The sequence below is a fragment of the Chrysochloris asiatica genome, unplaced genomic scaffold (genome assembly GCF_000296735.1).
Source record: "Chrysochloris asiatica unplaced genomic scaffold, ChrAsi1.0 scaffold00021, whole genome shotgun sequence".
Classification (NCBI taxonomy): Eukaryota; Metazoa; Chordata; class Mammalia; order Afrosoricida; family Chrysochloridae; genus Chrysochloris; species Chrysochloris asiatica.
In genome coordinates, this window is record NW_006408539.1 from 17375639 (window position 1) to 17392815 (window position 17177).

Consider the following 17177-nt stretch of genomic DNA (forward strand, 5'->3'; position numbering starts at 1 on the left):
GGCACTTAACAACAACAATAGGCACCTTTGGCAGCTATAGAGCATCCACACCATAGAAGAAATTCTCGATCTTAAAATCTCCCACCGTCCTCTTCTAGGTGGAAAACAAACTTACTTATAAGAGATTCTTAGAATGGATAAGGCTTGACAACAATGAGTGAACAAGATGTGGAAGTTTTCCTTTCCAAATTGAAACTGGAGTAAAGTTATGACCTAGAGAACAACCTCCCTACATTGGGCATGGTCAATGCCTTTGACGAGGCCAGGGCCGACATTTCTGGAATGTCATCCAAGAGAGGCTAGTTCGTGTCCAAGGTTACACTCGAGACGTTTGTGGAGGCCAACGAGGAAGGCACTGAAACAACTGTGTGTTCCATCTCGGTAGTGTACTCTTCAAGAATCAGGTTCTGAACTGACCACCCCTTCCTTTTCCTCAGCCAGCACACCAAGCCCAGTGGTGGTCTATCTGCAGCAGGGTCTCCTCACCATAGGAAGTGGATATAGAGTGACCTTCTCCTTTCTCCTACTGACCTCCTACTTTTTCTCTTCCACATAGTGCTCTGTCTACGACCCAGAGTCCTTATTAATGCCGAGGATTCAGAAATTAAGGACCTAAGGAGCTCTGGTAGCGTAGTGGTTGCGAATCGGGCTGCGAACCGCAAGGTCAGCAGTTCGAAACTACCAACTGATCCGCGGGAGAAAGATGAGGCTTTCTGCTCCCGTAAAGATTAACAGCCTCGGAAACCCTGTGCAGGGTCGCTATGGTTCGGAACCGACTCAGCGGAACTTAACAACAACAACAATTATAAATTCTACCTTCAGAACTTTTTTTGTTTGCATGCTAAGTGTTTTCCTGAGACCTGCAATGGACAATTTCTGAGGTCTTGGGGTCGCTTTGGCAGCAGTTGCTGTCTGACATACTGCTCTCGAAGAGTTATCACTATTATATTAAATTTCAATAAAAGGCATAACCGCTCAAATAATATTTCCACATGTTTTATGAAATTGTAGAGGATACTTAAAATCTCCTGCCCACTGGAATTATTCCAACAAACCAATCACACCCTCTGGTGACTTATAAGCTTGCCTCCCACATCCCCTGCTGCCAAGTGCCCCCCCTTGTGGCCCTGTGTGGTATGTGATGGCCTCCTCGGGGCTGTGAATACATGTGAGTTGAATGTGATTAATCAACTGCTGGCTGCCAATCCAGCCTTATGTGTCTAGTGTTGGGTATTGCATGTTTAACCATCGCATATTATTTAGGTCAGATGATTCCTCCGTCAGCAATGAGGTAAATGGGAGCTGATCAGAACACATGCTTCCTGCTTGCAGAGGCTCTTGGGCTGAGCTACTCATTAGCCCACCGCCTGACAAATTGGTACCAGAGCTATCACTCGGGACTACATTGTTGTTAGGTGCCAGAGTTGGTACCGACTCATAGTGACCTTATGCACAGCAGAACCAAACACTGCCTGATCCTGGGCCAGCATCACTATTGTTGACACGCTTGAGCCCATTGATGATGTCACTTGGCCAATCCATCTCGCTGGGGGTCTTCCTCTTTTTCTCTGACCCTCTAAACAGGCAGTAAAAGGCAAAACTTCCTGAATGATGTTTCCACGTGTTTTATGAAATTAAGCTAGAAGACATTGTAATGATGTTGTGCAGTAGTTTTTTGTTCTCCTCTACAAAATAAATTCTTTCTAGTATATACTTACTGGAAAAAGTTAGCCACACCCATTTACTAAACACTTGCTATACATGAAATACTTTGCAAAGACACTTTTATTTAGTCCAGAGCAGTCAATAAACCCAGAGAGAATGTGAGACACGGGTTTCAGCTGTAACTCCATCTCCCACCCTGTACACAGGCACTGCTTCATCACACACAGTGATACACCAGAGTTCCATTTACCGGGCTGGGGAAACTTCTTTGCTGCCAAAATTTATAACATCATTTGTGTGCCAAACAAAAGTAGCAGCTTAAAAATTAGCCTGTTATATGGGTTAATAAGGAGCTTTGGTAGTGTAGTAGTTATGAGTCGGGCTACTAACCTCAAGGTCAGCAGTTCAAAACTACCAGCCGTTCCACGGAAGAAAGATGAGGCTTTCTGCTCTCGGAATGATTTACAGCCTTGGAAACCCTATACAGGGTTGCTATGAGTCCACTCCACGGCACATAATCACCACCACCATCTGGATTAATGTACTGGACTACAAAGTCAGTTTGAACCACAAGGTTGGTGGCTCAAGCAAGCCAGCTGCTCCAAGAAAACCTACACAGGGTCACTATGGGTTGGAACTGACTTCGCACTTAACAACATGATGGCTGGAACTATGGTTGCCTTGGCAGGGTCAGATCACATGATTTCAATGCCCTCATATGACCAGTGGGCAGGACATTCAACACCCGTGAATTAGAAATACCTATTTGATGTTTCTCCATCATTACATGATTTTATTGCTAAAAAAATCACAGGAGGATAGAACTTTCATACAGGGACACTTTTTAAATGTGTGAATGTAATTTTGTAGTTATAAAAAATTTTAAATAAGAGACTTGGTAGGCTTCAAACTGTTAAAATATTAAAATGTAACATTTAAAAGTTACTTTGCAAGAAAAACTGATTTTGATGAGGACAAATGGATTTTTATTAGCTGAATTTCAAGCAAAATCATTTGCCTTCTTAGTAGGTGGAATGAAAATCAAGTGTCAAAGTTTAATAACTATAACTAATGATGTTTTGTCATTGTTGATAAATGCCATTGAGTCACTTCAAACTCATAGAGACCTTATAGAGTTTCCAAGGCATGGATGGTGGGTTTGAAGCACCGACCTTGTTGTTAGCAGTCCAGTGCTTATCCTACAGTGCCACACCAGAACTGTATTCCATTTAAGTCAACTTGTCCTGTTGAGAAACTTTTCCCAGGGATAGCCATCAATCTAAGCTTAGATATAAAATGACCTGAAACCCAGGTCATCAAAGTAGTGTATTCCAAAGCACTAGACCAAGATGTAAAGAAAAAGACATACCCAATCACAATGCTCCCATTTAGTTTAAAAATAATCTTTGTGAGCACAGACACTGTGTATTTCTAATAAAAGGTCTTCCTCTGTATTAGTTATTACGTTTTGTAACATTCATAATACAGAAGTATTTATCATATCAGCATCCATAGATTAATACAAATAGGGTTTTCAAACATTCTATTGATTGGTGTACAAACTTTTCAAACCGTTTGAAAGGCCCCTGGATGGTGTCATCTACTAGCCCTGGTGTGGCGCTTTAGGATAAGAATTGGGACCACAAGATTGGTGGTGGCTCTTCAAAAACCCTATACAGGGTCCTTTTGAGTCTGAGCCACTGGAAGGCATTTAACAATAGCAGTTTGGAAGCGGAAATGCCTGGCTACTGCCCACCTGCGATGGTCAACGCTTGGGTCACCATGGGCTAGAATCCACCGAAAGGCAGGCGGTGGCTAAAACTTAATCCCCCATCCGGAAACCAGTTCTGCAGGGCGCACTACGCAGGAAAACAAACCCGGCCCCAGGCCAGCGCTGGGCGGGCACGGCGGCCGCAGGGCAGGGCCGGGCCTTAGGGTGCCGCGGGCGGGGCCCTCCTCCCGGCCCAGACTGCACCCGCCGCCCCCGGAGTCCGCCGCGGCGCAGATCTAGAGCATCCCTAGCTCAGCGCGGCAACAGCAGCAGCGGCGGAGACTCCAGGTACGGGGCTGGGGCGAAGGGTCCTCAGTCCCCGGGGTGACCTCTCGTCCCTAGAGCTCCTGGGCAGCGGGGAGGCCGGACGGATGCAGGAGGGCGGCCGGGGTCTATAGGGTGCCGCGCCTTCTGCTCCCCAGCCGGGTCCCGGTGAGGTCAGGCTGGCCAGGGAGCGCCAGGCCCAGAAATCCGGCGCCGGCGTAGCGCTGAGACCGCGGCGGACTTACGCCGCTGCTCCGCAATTCGCCAGGCTTAGGGGGCGTGGCTGTCATTCAGGCCTTGGGTTTGTTGCTCGAGGTGAGTGGGCGGGCACTTTCCGAGTTGGAGCCGGCAGTGCAGCTGGAGGACCTGACGTAGATTTTAGCTTCATAAGGAACCCGAGCACTTGAGTGAGTGCAGGGTGCTTGTTGCCCCACTGCTGCTTGGTTTGTTAGTAACTTTGTTCCTTCTTTTTCTATATCACTCGTTCCCTTATTCCTTCCTTTCCCCATTTCTCTCTCCTTTCTTTCCTCCCTTGCCTCTTCCTCCCCACAATTTTCATTTTTTTGTCTTCATTGGCTGTGTCTTCTCAATGTTAAACAATACTGCTTTGCGGGGTTTCCCCTCACTTCCCAGCTGCAAGAGTCTCTTTCATTAAAGAACTCACCCCTAGATCTGCACCGGCCCCTTTCCTGGTGGAGGTGGCCCTAGGCTCAGGCTTCACCTGGCCATTCTGGGCCTTATGTGGCCATCCACCTGCACCCCTGACTGCTCTCCAGTCCTGCCTGGCTTTTCTCGGACCTCACCTTGTTGCTCTGGGCCTCACCTGGCTGCCGGTCTGCTCTGCTTTCCAGCTGCCATGGCTATGGCACAGATTCCCCAGAATCTATGGAGATTCCCCAGAATTAGGCCATTTACATATGATTAGAATCTCCTGGCATCCATTTGCTGATCACTCCCAGTCTTTGCCCCTAGAACTCAGAGGGGTTGTAACCAGACTTACAACACCCCTGGGCTGTCTTTGATTACAGGTTCAGTTGGTAGGCACCTCAAATCTGGAATGTATCACCTTCCCCATTCCAAGCTGACTCCTCATTTAACCAGTTGATGGCTCATGACCCATCCGAAGACACCCTTAGCTGGGAGCCCTGACTCCTCCACCTGCTCCCTCACTCACCTACCATGCCCAGCCATCCAGCTTGCAGATCCCAACTCCTCCCTCTTCCTCTTGTCACTGCCCCAGTAAGCGTCATTTGTTGTTGTTAAGGGCCATGGAGTCCATTCCGAATCATAACGACCCTGTATAGGGTTTCCTAGGTGTGACTTGAACCACCAGCCTCCTTGCAGTTCAAACTGACCTTGCAGTCCAGTGCATTAACACATAGTGTCACGATAGTTTTCTTAAATTCCAAAATGCTTACACCAAACATTTGCTTAAAATCCATGCAAATTCAAGGCTTTCCAGACTTTAAGATTAAGTCCAAAGTCACAAATGTTCCATGACATACTGGAAACTGCAGATCACACTCTTCATGTTGCATCCGTTGTATCAGCAGATCCCTCAGCCTAGAATTTAGCCCCTTCCCCACTTAGTGGCTACAGAACTCCTGTCCAACCTGTTAGAACCAGGCTTCCTGGGCGTCTGTAGAGTTTGTTCCGTGTGTCTGTGGGTTTCCAAGGAGCAGCTGGTGGATTTGAACTGCGGATCTTGTGGTTAGCAGTCCAGTACTAATCCAACAGTGCCCCACCTGGACTCGTTATTGTTAAAGTGCTGTCGAGTCAATTCTGACCCATAGCGACCCTGCATAGTTTCCGAGGAGCAGCTAGTGAGCTTGAACTGCCCACTTGCAGTTCAGATGGCTTTGCATTCTGCCTCATTAACCCACAGCAACACACTGGGAGTCTTTGTTGTTATTAAGTGCTATCGAGTTGGTTCCGACCCATAGCGACCTTGTATAGGGTTTCCGAGGAGTGGCTGGTGAGCTTGAACCGGCATCCCTGCAGTTCAAAATGGCTTTGCAGCTGGCGCATTAACCCACAGCCCCACACCAGTTGTCTTTATTGTTGTTATATGCCGTGGAGTGGGTTCCCACTCATAGCAACCCTGCCCGGGGTTTCCGAGGCTGTAACTCTTTACGGGAGCAGAAAGCCTCAACTTTCTCCCATGGAACAGCTGGTGGTTTCGAACTGCTGACCATGAGGTTAACAGCCCAATTCATAACCACTACGCTACCAGAGCTCCTTCCAGGAGTTTGTTGTTGTTGTTGTTAGGTGCCATCGAGTCGGTACCGACCCATAGCGACCTTATGCACAGCAGAACAGAACGAAACACTGCCCGATCCTGGGCCAATCTCACTACTATTGCCACACTTGAGTCCATCGATGCTGTCACTTGGCCAATCCTCTTTTTCTCTGACCCCACCCCCTTACCAAACATGATACCCTTCTCCAGCCACTGGTCCCTCCTGACAATATGCCTGGGGTATGAGAGATGAAGTTTGGCCATCCTGGCCTCCAGGGGGCGCTCTGACTACACGCAGCACCTTGGAAATCGTTGGTGCAGAGCACAACCCTAACTTGCAACATGTATTTCTGTCAGTGTGGGGGCTCCTAGGGGTGAGCTCCAGGGCATTTAGTTTTCACTTTCTTCACCCCAAATGTAAGGCGCATTCTAAGTAAATGTTCCTTGAATAAATTCACTTCAGGGAGTGTGTGTGGGGAGAGGGAGAAGTGGAGTGGGAACTCACAGGGGACCCAGCCCAGCCAACCCCACTCACTGATGTACGGTGAATTCTGACTCACAGTGACCCTGATGTGCAGAGTAGAGCAGCTCCGTGGAATTTCCCAAACGATCTGTGTTTAGAGGTACAGCCAGCGTCATCTTTCTCCTCTGGAGTAGCTGTGGGTTTGAACCACTGACCTGCGGTTAGTGGCCCAATGCTTAACTGCCAGGACTCCTTTCACCAACTCACAGAAGTCTCCCAGTGACCCATGTGGTACAGGAGGAGGTACTGGCTGTCAGATCTGTAAAGCCACGTCCTTGTCACTGGCTTTCGACCTTACAGTGTTTGTAGGACACTGTGGAATTGTAACATTGGCGCTCATAGGCATTTCTGTGTCTTATTGGAATCAGTGCCTTTTCACATGTACTGGGGACAGCCTGTTTGTTTAAACTCAGAACCCTCTTGGAAGTGAAATTGGAGCACCATGCTGACCCAGAGCGGACCTCCCAGCCCTGCCTGACCATGGCTGGGAGCTGGGGTGAGGGGAAGGATTTCCGTGCCTCTTCCAGCTTCCAGAAGCTCCCTGCATCTAGATTCATGATCCCTGCATCGCTCTGCTTCCAAGGTCCTGTCTCCTTCCCTGACTCTGACACTCCCACTAGGGGTCCACCCACATCACCAGGGAGCCTCCCCATCTAAGGGCCTTCATTCAGTCACATCTACATATTCCTGTTTGCCAAGTCGGGGGCTAGGATGGGGACATCTTTAGGGGGCATTGTTGTGCCTGTCACCTGTGGTGGTACCTACTAGCAGGGTACCAGTGACTCTGTGTGGATGAGAACTCATGTACTTACGCTTTGTGCTCTGGCTCAGATCTTCCCAATGGATCCTCTCTGTGAAGCCAACGGCACTTTTGCCATCAGCTTATTGAAGATGTTGAGTGAAGAAAACCCATCACAGAACGTGTTTTTCTCCCCGCTGAGCATCTCCTCTGCCCTGTCCATGGTCTTCATGGGGGCAAAAGGAAACACTGCCACCCAGATATCCCAGGTACGCAAGCCTGCCTGTCACCAAAGCAGCACACATAATACCAGCTGGCCTTCAGCTGGTGCCTGGCGACCCCATAAGTGTCAGAGTAGAACTGTGCTTTTGGTTTTCAGTGGCTGAATGTTTGGGAACTGGATCACCAGGCCTTTCTTCTGCAACACCTCCGAGTGGGACTCCCCTACTTTCATAGAGTTGTTTTTTCCCCAAGCTGATGAAAGTCAGTGTGACCTGTCAGTGTGAGGAAGAATACTGGCGTGATAGAGAAAGAGCAGAAATGAATGGGAAGGAAAATAGTGTAGGACAGACAAGCTCCCCATAGTGTTTGTGGGAGTAAGCAAGTGGTTTCTCTAGAGGAAACCAGCAAACCCAAACCCACTGCCATTGAGTTGACTCCGAGTGGCCAATCCTATAGGACAGAGGAGAACTGCTCCAAAGGGTTTCCAAGGCTATGAATCTTTACCGAAGCAGACTGCCTCATCCTTCTCCCATGGAAGCAGCTGGTTGGCTTGAACCACCAACCTTTTGGTTAGCAGTCCACTGTACCACCAGGGCTCCTTCTCTAGATTAAAGAAAACAACAAAAATCAATAAACTAAAGCAAAACAGCATCTTGGATAAACCAGGCAATACTATAATTCCATCCCACAATAAGACAAAGCATTTGAGCTTTTTCTTGTTTTAAACTTGTGCTAAAATGCTTCATCAAATTGAAATGCAGCTGTGTTGTTGGACCTTTTTATAAAATGTATGCCTTTTAGTCTGTAACTATGGGCTAAGCATTGGGCTGGTAATTGAAAGATTGGCAGTTCAAAGCCACCAGCTGCTCTTAGGGAGAACGATGAGGCAGCCTGCTTTGTAAAGACTTACAGCCTCAGAAACCCTATAGGGCAGTTCCACTCCATCGTACAGGGTGGCTAGGAGTCAGGATCAGCTGAACAGCAGTGGTTTTACATTTATTTTCCCTTTGTTTAATTATGCACAAATGAAAGAAGACTTCAACACAGATATATATATATATACTTTTATTTTCTGGAGTTATTTAGAAAATAATTAGTTAATTAGAAGTAATATTTAGTTAGCATAGTGGTTACGAATCGGGCTGTGAACCTTAAGGCCAGCAGTTCGAAACTACCAGCCGCTCCACGGGAGAAAGATGAGGCGGTCTGCTCTCGTAAAGATTTACAGCCTCAGAAACCCTGTACAGGGTCGCTATGGGTCGGAAACGACTCGACGGCACTTAACAACAACAACAAATATTCAGTTACTTGAGGCAATATATGAGGATATTCTATTTTGGAAAAAGGGAATTAATAGATATTTTTCATAAACAGGGCCCCCTGCAGTTGTTTCTAAGAGGTCCCTGATAAGTCAAATTCCATCTGGGGCTGTTGTTGTTGTTGTTGTTGTATGCTGTGGAGTCGGTTCCGACTCATAACGACCCTGTACAGGGTTTCCAAGGCCGTAAATCTTTACAGGAGCAGAAAGCTTCATCTTGCTCTCACGGAAGAGCTGGTAGTTTTGAACTGCTGACCATGAGATTAGCAGCCCGATTCGTAACCACTACGTTACAAGAGCTCCTTTCCATCTGGGGTAGGAGGGAGATAAAAGAGCATCATTCATCCCAATCTGTACAGTGGCTAATTAAACACTTTCATTTTCTTTTCTGTTCTTTCTTGTGTCCCCTGGGGCCATATTAGTTTAATTCCACTTATTTTTTTTTTTTTTTCTGTGAATTTTCACATCCACGCCTTTCTGGCATGGCTAAATCTGCTAGATCTGTGTTGCCACCTACAGGTGACTTGGCCTCTTCACAGCCACTTGGCTAGGCCTGCAGAGTTTGAATTGTCACAACTGACAGATGTTACTGACACCTAGTGGGTGGCCACCGGGAATGCTGCAAAACATCCTAGCAGGCAAGCTGGAACTGAGTCAGTTCTGATTCCTGGAGATGCCATGTGATAGAGTAGAACCACTCTTAACCCAAACATATCTTTCCCCAGTGGTAATGTCGGCTGTATTCAGACTGCCTACCCTCAGGTCAGTTTAAGACAAGCTGTGTGTACCAGGGCAAACCCCATAACAAAGAATTGCCTGGCCCCAAAAGACAGTGGTGAGGGGACTGAGAAACTGAGTGCTGGACGTTTCACCCAGTGTCCCTAAGACGGTGACTTATGTGATGTACAGGTCCTAGATTAGCTCAGAGACAGCTCTTTGGGGGAGGAGAAGGACGGAGCTAACCATTCATTGGTACTGTTTTCTATCAACAGGCTCTTTGTTTAAACCAAGGTGGAGATGTTCACCAAGGGTTCCAGTCGCTTCTCACTGCAGTCAACAAGCCCGGTGTCCACTGCTCGCTGAGAACTGCCAACAGGCTCTTTGGAGAAAAGACATGTAATTTTCTTTCAGTAAGTAGCTTTCCGACGATGATGGGAAGGACATTGAAGATAAGAGGTAAATTACAGAGGAGCAGAGAATAATTTATAACTGATTCCCTTAATTGTCTGCTTGAAGTTATGGTTTTGTAATTTTTTTTTTATTTGCATTTTAAGATTACTTCTGAATGATGTCTTTTAAAAATGATTATTGATAAATGTCTTCCATAGGCCTACCTCAATGTGCCTGTCTTTCCACACCCTGCAGACAACACAAGCTTAGCTCTCCTAGCTGCTCCCCGTCTGACTCTCTGGCTGCTCTTCAGGTTACGGCTGAGTCCGCCTGTTGTTGTTATGTGCTGTGGAGTCAGTTCTGACTCATAGTGACCCTGTACAGGATTTCTGAGGCTGTAAATCTTTACAGGATCAGCAAGCCTCATCTTTCTCATGCGGAACAGCTGATAGTTTCGAACTGCTGACCTTGTGGTTCGCAGCCCGATTCGTAACCACTACGCTACCAGAGCTCCTTGAGTCCGCCTATTAAGGTCTCTTAAATTTACCTCCTCTTCCAAATTGCCGTTGCCTGGGCTCTGAATTTTGCTATATTGTCTACACTATCATTTTGTATTGTTTCCGGACTGGTTGGTCCAAGTCCTGGCTGGTGCTTCCTTCTGTTGCGTAAATCCACACCACCGACTGAACATTATTGTCGTTGTAAGTGCTGTCCTACAGTAGTTCCAAAATAATCGGAAATAACTCGCGAAAATGCGATTTTAAATTTAGTAGCTTCTGTTTGCTTCAGGTTGCTGTGCTGCTGTAGGATCAACACTGGACTGCTAACTGCAAGGTTGGCGGTTCAAACCTACCGGTCATTCCTTGGAAACCCTAGACAGGGTGTCTGTGAGTCAGCACCAACTCAATGGCAGCCAACGACAAGCAACATTTCCTTCACCATGTAACTCTACAGTGCCTTAGTCCAGTAAAACCTTGCCATAGACAATAAGTGAACTCCAGAAACAACTCCACCACATAATGTGAAAGATGATGTTGTTGTGAGATGAATGAAATCATTAGAACAAACCTGGGTGGGAGTTCAAAGGAATCTTCTGGGAAATTCAGATACCAGCCAACTAACTGGCTGCTGTCCCATGGAAGTGGTTTGTTCTCTGCTTAAATACCTTTGGGGGTGACTCCAGAAGTTTCCTGGTTAGTCGATGCTTGTTTTTAAACGTCAGTCTGACTTGAACTGTTGTTCTTGGAGAATATCGGGTACACAGAGACCCACCCTCCACCCTTCTTGGTTGCTTGACTACTCCACCCTTGTACATTCTCTTTGAGAACAAGTAGTGGGTGGATCATAGGAGTCAATTGCCAAGCATGTTTATACCTGAAGTCAAGTGATTATGGGGTGAGGTGTCTCAGGATTTCAATCCATTTCTGATTTGGCCCCAAGGATTCATTCAAGGTTCATTTCCTGTCATTCTTAATGCCTTCTCCTGTCCTCTCTTTACGTCTTCTCTGTCCCTCTCCCTCACACACAGTGTATTCCAGACCTATCATACAGATTCCCTTCCCCCAAGACCTTTGTTGTTCCATGTTCTTCCAAACTACCATGGAGACCCAGATCTCAAATGCTGCTTTTTTTTTTTTTTTTTTTTTTAAATTTTTGTCCACATGGAGAACCAACCATATGATTGATTTCTTAACTATCTAGTTTTATTCTGAAGCCTTTCCATCATACAAGAGATATGTTTCAGACACCATGGTTGGTACTGGTGATTAAAGAGTGAGTGAAAGAGAGGTATGTTGTCTCATGGGTGAGACAGAAAGCCACACAGAATGTCAATGTGGAGTTTAAGTGCTTGACACGGATGATGCCCGTGGCTGGATGCTCCCATGTTCCTGTTGTCCTTGTACATGCCTCTTTGTGTGCGGTGTCTCCTCACGAGTTCGCCAGTGAGCTCAGGTCTCCCACCGTGTGGAGTCCCGTAGCGAGCATAGTGCCAGGCACAGACTGGGTTGTCCGTAATATTCTGTTGTTGTTGTTAACGGAAGAAGTGAGACTCCTGGTGTGGCGCTGTGGGATCAGCACTGGACTGCGAACCACAAGGTCAACAGTTCAAACCCACCAGCTGCTCCTCTGAAATCCTATGCAGCGTTGCTCTGAGTAGGAACCGACTCGATGGCACTTAACAACATTGAAGAAATGCAGTTTGACCTGTGTAGAAGTATGTGAAGAGAGGGGGTAAAAAAATGTTTTTAAAATACGGCAACCTTTGTGGAACGAAGCCCAAACTGAACACTTTGCTTTTTGTAGGCCTTTAAGGAATCTTGTCACAAGTTCTATAAGGCCGAGTTAGAAGAGCTGTCCTTTGCTAAAGACACAGAAGCATCCAGGGAACATATAAATGCCTGGGTCGCAGACAGGACTGAAGGTGAGAGATTTCGGGATCTGAAGTTATGAAGGGAGGAGGGGCCACGGTGGCTGGGTGGCCTGTGTGGGCTGACACTGTGCCCCGGAGAGCAGGTCATTTGTAAGTTGTTGGCTGCTAGCGTTCAAGGGGTTTCCAGGCTAGCAACAGAGTTCTGTCATTTCCCTTGGGCTTGTCACACCATGAAGTCTGAAAAATGCTTAAACCTAGTGTTCACGTGCCAGGCCCTCTCCCTGCTGGACAGTGCTGGAGAGTCCCTGAAAAATGCCTCCTCTTTGGGTCGTTTGTGCTCCGAGGACAGAATGACCTTCGGCTGAGTCACAGCGTAGACCCTACAACGTTTCATGTTAGCCCCTCTGGTGAATTGGAAAGCACTCAGATTTCATCTGCAGCGTGACAGTGGCTGAGAACAGTGCTCTGTGAATTGGCCCCAGACTCTGGTTTTGGTGCCGTTGCTGTGGGGTCTCGGGGTCCCCTGACCAGACCATGTGCCATTTCACTGGACATTGCTGCCTGATCTCCCCTACGTAGGAAAGGATATACCCAGATCATTTAACACCTAACTGAGGGTCTTCCCCGAAATAGATTTAAAATCCCAAATAAAGCTATTGCCCTCAAGTCGATTGTGCCTCCTAGTGACCCTGTTGGGCACAACAGAACTGCTCCGTAGGGTTCTCCCAGTGCTGGGTCTTTGTGACAGTGAACGGCCCCATCTTTGTCCCTTGGAAAGGCTACTGGGTTCAATCTGCCCACCTTTTGCTTAGCATCCAAGCACTTATCCACTGCATCACCAGGACTCCTAGTCCAAAAATCAGGGGTGAAATTCTATCACACGTTTATTTACGGACCGGCCAAGCACTCACAGCTTCCTCCTTCAGCCTTTACTGCGCCCACAGTTATACTGAAAGCTAGCGACAGAAGAATCCTGGAAGGGAAGGCTTTTCCTTTACCACACACCATCTGTCCAGTGGTCATTTGTCCTCTGGCTGATCCAGCAGGACTGTCACCTAAGGGACCAGAGGCGTCTCCCCACTCTCCCTTCTTACCCAGTCATGCCCCCCTTCTCCATGGTTGCGCACACTCCCATTGACCACCCACCTGTGTCCCAGGATAGTAGAACTGGCGGGAACCTTGGGGAACACCTTGTTTCCGCTCCCATTTGACAGCTCGACCGAGGTCCCGCTATCCCATCTCCCTAATTCATTCGCTCTATCACCTGTGCCTACCTTTTGTTTTTAATCTCACAATAGGAATAAAGTTCTCCCATATCCTTTACAGGGAAGATTTCAGAGGTTCTGGGTGCTGGAACCGTGGACCCCCTGACTAAGCTGGTCCTTGTGAATGCGATCTATTTCAAAGGGAAGTGGAAGGGGCAGTTTGACAAAAAACACACAAGAGGAATGCCCTTTAAAATCAACCAGGTAGGGGTACATTTTTCAGGTAATCCTGTTAACTTTCTTAAAGTAAAAAAAATGGGGACTATTTTAAATTAAAAAAAAAAAAAATTCAAAATCTTTATCCGTCTTTGAATGAATTCCATGCCCCTTATGTATCTTTTACTTGGTAGGTTGTTGTTGTTGTTAAGTGCCGTTGAGTCGGTTCCGACCCATAGTGACCCTGTACAGGGTTTCCAAGGGTGTAAATCTTTATGGGAGTAGAAAGCCTCATCTTTCTCCCGTGGAGTGGCTGGTAGTTTCGAACCGCTGACCTTAAGGTTCGCAGCCCGATTCGTAACCACTACGCTACCAGAGCTCCTTTACTTGGTAGGTAGGAAAAAAAACTCAAATCACTGCTGTGTTGTTAGTTCTGCTTTTCCATTCTTGATAACTGCATTTTCCACCTTTGGTCATATCATTTGGATTAGAGTTTTTCTAAGCCCAGGGAACGTGTATGATGCCATAAGAGTCTATATTTACATAGACATTTTCTTAGAATGTCAGGGACAACAATGATGATTTTTGTCTTAGAATTTGTGCTATGCAAGCCAGGGTCCCAGACCAGTTCAAGATGATTTAGTAGTTGCGGTTGTAAATGTCGTAAACAAGGGCCACTTCTGTGCTGCCTAGTAACCATATCCATTGCCTACGATGTTTTGATCATCGTAGGAAACAAAGATGGCGGCCAACCACACCACTTTGAATGTGTGCCATTCTCCAGAGTCCTGCCAATAACCCAATCTTCAGAAGCAGGCTTATGAAACTTTTGGGAAGAATGACTAGCAGGCTTTTTGGAGAGATCATTCTTGGCAGGACTATGGAGAGCAACACACATCCAAAGCCTGCCATCTTTGAGCAGGCCACATCTGTTTCTTGTTGTTGTTAAGTGTTGTCAAGTCAGTTGTTTCTCGTAGCAACCCTGTATTGGGTTTCCAAGGAGTGGCTGGTGGGTGTGACCTGCCAACCTTGCTGTTAGAAGTCCAGAGCTTATCTTACAGTGCCACACCATCTGTTTCTTACTAGGATCAAAACACCCTAAGGAACACATACATGGCCCTTGCTTACATAGGTCAGTTACTGATTTGAAGCCCTATTTTAAACACCAGAACAGCAACAACAATAACAACAATTAAAAAAAAACAAAAAACCCAAACATGGGAGTTGATGCTAAAGCTAGCCTTGCAAACACTTTGCTATATATTCCTTCTTGAATGTGACCATGCCTAGGGTCAGCACCCATGAACTTGGAATTCAGCCTCCATCAGCTGAGAATACCATGTTACTCAGAGATATAAAAGCATTCAGTGTGTTTGATGCAAGCTTTAAAAGTAGCTGAGCTGAGACATCTTATCAAAGTCTCTTTCCCAAGAAAATCAAACTCATCAAACCAATTATAGAATTGGGCACCATTTTCCAAAAGGATCCTTTGGTTTTGATAAGTCCAAAGACCTGAGTATTACTTAATCCTCCATTAAACTTGGAGAAATAATTTCTAATTACAAGGCCCATGAGAGTGACTTTCTATGCATCTTCTCAAAGTAGAAGAAACAAAAAACTCTTTCCAAAACAATGTACAAGCTTTATGTCTCTTTATTTGCCAATCCATTGTCTGTCTCCTGGTAAGAATATTTGATATGCTAAAACAATAAATTTGGTTCTCGGTACTAAGAACTCTGGGTGTGGCACTGTCAGATAAGTACTGGCCTGTGAACCACAGGGTTGGCAGTTCAAACTCACCAGCTGCTCCTCGGAAACCTGGTTCAGGGTCACTATGAGTTAGAATTGACTTGATGGCACTTAACAACCACAACCTTTCCTCTCATGTTTTCATTAGGAGAAGAAGACGGTGCAAATGATGTTTAAGGAGGCAGCATTTAGGCTGGGGTATGTGGACGAGGTGCACACTCAGGTCCTGGAACTGCCCTATGAGGGGGAAGAGCTGAGCATGGTCATCCTCCTTCCCGATGACAACACCGAGCTCACGGTGGTAAGCCCCTCCGCAGTGACTTCTACACATCTGTGTATTCCCGAACATCTGTGAGCTCCTTTCTTTCAGTGTATCCACTCTATAACACTTGAGGAGTTCTGGTGTGACGCTGTAGGATAAACATTGGTCTGCAGGGTCAGTTTGGACCATGAGGTTGGAGGTTCAAACTCACCAGCTGCTCCTTGGAAACCCTATACAAGATCGCTATGAGTCAGAACCCAGTTGATGGCAATTAACAACCACCACCACCACCCAGCATCATTTGAGGTGTTTGCAGTTTAGGGATTTTAACAAATTGTACTGGATCAATGCCACTGTCTGTCCTTTGAGCACAAGTGTACACATTTCAGCTGTGTAAATTAGTATCAATTGGTTGGGAGAATTTTCTAAAAAGCATTTGAAGGGAGTTTGGCATGTGGTCCTTTTTTATTTTAAATCTCTGCTTGTTCAGTTGTTTAATTGCTGCTTTAGTCTTGTAGCCCCAGGATGGAGAAAGATAAGAATTGGAGGAAATATTGGTGTTTATAAGAAGAAAAATAGCTGTAGCTTGTCTTAAGTTAGATGCGGCCATCTGGCTGCACATGGCATGGGTAGAGCAGGGAGTACAAAGCGTGGGAGGACATGAAGGGACAATGTCCCCAAGCTACTAAGATTTGACTCTTTGTCCCTCCAGCTGGAGAAGGCGCTCACATATGAGAAGTTCAGAGCCTGGACAAGTTCAGAAAAGATGAAGACACAGAAAGTCCAAGTTTTCCTCCCACGGTTAAAGCTGGAGGAGAGTTATGATTTGGAATCTTTTCTTCGGGGTTTAGGGATGACTGATGCATTTGAGGAAGTCAAGGCTGACTTTTCTGGTATGTCAAGCAAGAAGAACGTGCCCGTGTCCAAGGTGGCACACAAGTGCTTTGTAGAGGTCAACGAGGAGGGTACAGAGGCGGCTGCGGCCACTGCAGTGGTCAGGAACGCCCGGAGCGTCCGCTTGGAGCCGCGGTTCTGTGCAGACCACCCTTTCCTCTTGTTCATCCGGCACCTGGAGACCAATAGCATTCTGTTCTGTGGCAGGTTCTCCTCGCCCTGAAGAGTGCTGCCAGGAAAACCTGTGTGACCAAACCCCCAGGGCCCGAATCCAAAATAAAGTGTGTGCTCCTGGCGGTCTAAGAATGTCTTGGCTGAACTTTTCTCAGCCACTGGGAATAGCAGGCTTCCAAGGTGTGAAGTTTGGGCCCTAGAAGGGGAAGTTCATTTTGAAGTGTTTGCAGTGTCAGATTACCCAGTAAACATGCTAAGCACAGGCATCCTTGTGCTTACTTGCTAATCAGTAGTGAACAGTTTCACATTTTTTTCACCACAACCACGATTCCAAGTCTGGCTGGCTGGCATCTGTCTTCTCTCCCAAACCCATTGCCCTTCTGATAGAATCAAAGCCTCTTTTTAAATGTGTAATTCCTGATAGGGATGGAGTGCCCAGTAACCAGAGGTAAGCA

General features: G+C 46.6%; 1 protein-coding gene across 3 annotated transcripts; it reads left to right on the forward strand.

Annotated features, from left to right (window-relative positions):
- The first annotated feature begins 7302 nt into the window (after window positions 1–7302).
- SERPINB8 (serpin peptidase inhibitor, clade B (ovalbumin), member 8) lies at window positions 7303–16771 on the forward strand. Of its 3 annotated transcripts, XM_006837548.1 has the most exons (7): window positions 7303–7470; window positions 9734–9871; window positions 12156–12273; window positions 13549–13691; window positions 14203–14205; window positions 15541–15693; window positions 16367–16771. In XM_006837548.1, exons 1-7 carry the CDS (start codon window positions 7303–7305, stop codon window positions 16769–16771), a joined length of 1128 nt encoding a protein of 375 aa, XP_006837611.1. The 3 variants fall into 3 exon arrangements, with proteins under 3 accessions (XP_006837611.1, XP_006837609.1, XP_006837610.1); XM_006837546.1 differs by lacking the exon at window positions 14203–14205 and having other exon boundaries at window positions 13549–13697; window positions 15544–15693; XM_006837547.1 differs by lacking the exon at window positions 14203–14205.
- The last annotated feature ends 406 nt before the right edge of the window (window positions 16772–17177 follow it).

Excerpts from the sequence above, each read along its gene's own strand:
- SERPINB8 (XM_006837546.1), top strand. The coding sequence starts at position 7,303 with ATGGATCCTCTCTGTGAAGCCAACGGCACTTTTGCCATCAGCTTATTG. Across the intron at positions 9,872-12,155 it reads AGACATGTAATTTTCTTTCA|GCCTTTAAGGAATCTTGTCA; the intron begins GTAAGTAGCTTT and ends TGCTTTTTGTAG. Across the intron at positions 13,698-15,543 it reads TTAAAATCAACCAGGTAGGG|AAGAAGACGGTGCAAATGAT; the intron begins GTACATTTTTCA and ends TTTCATTAGGAG.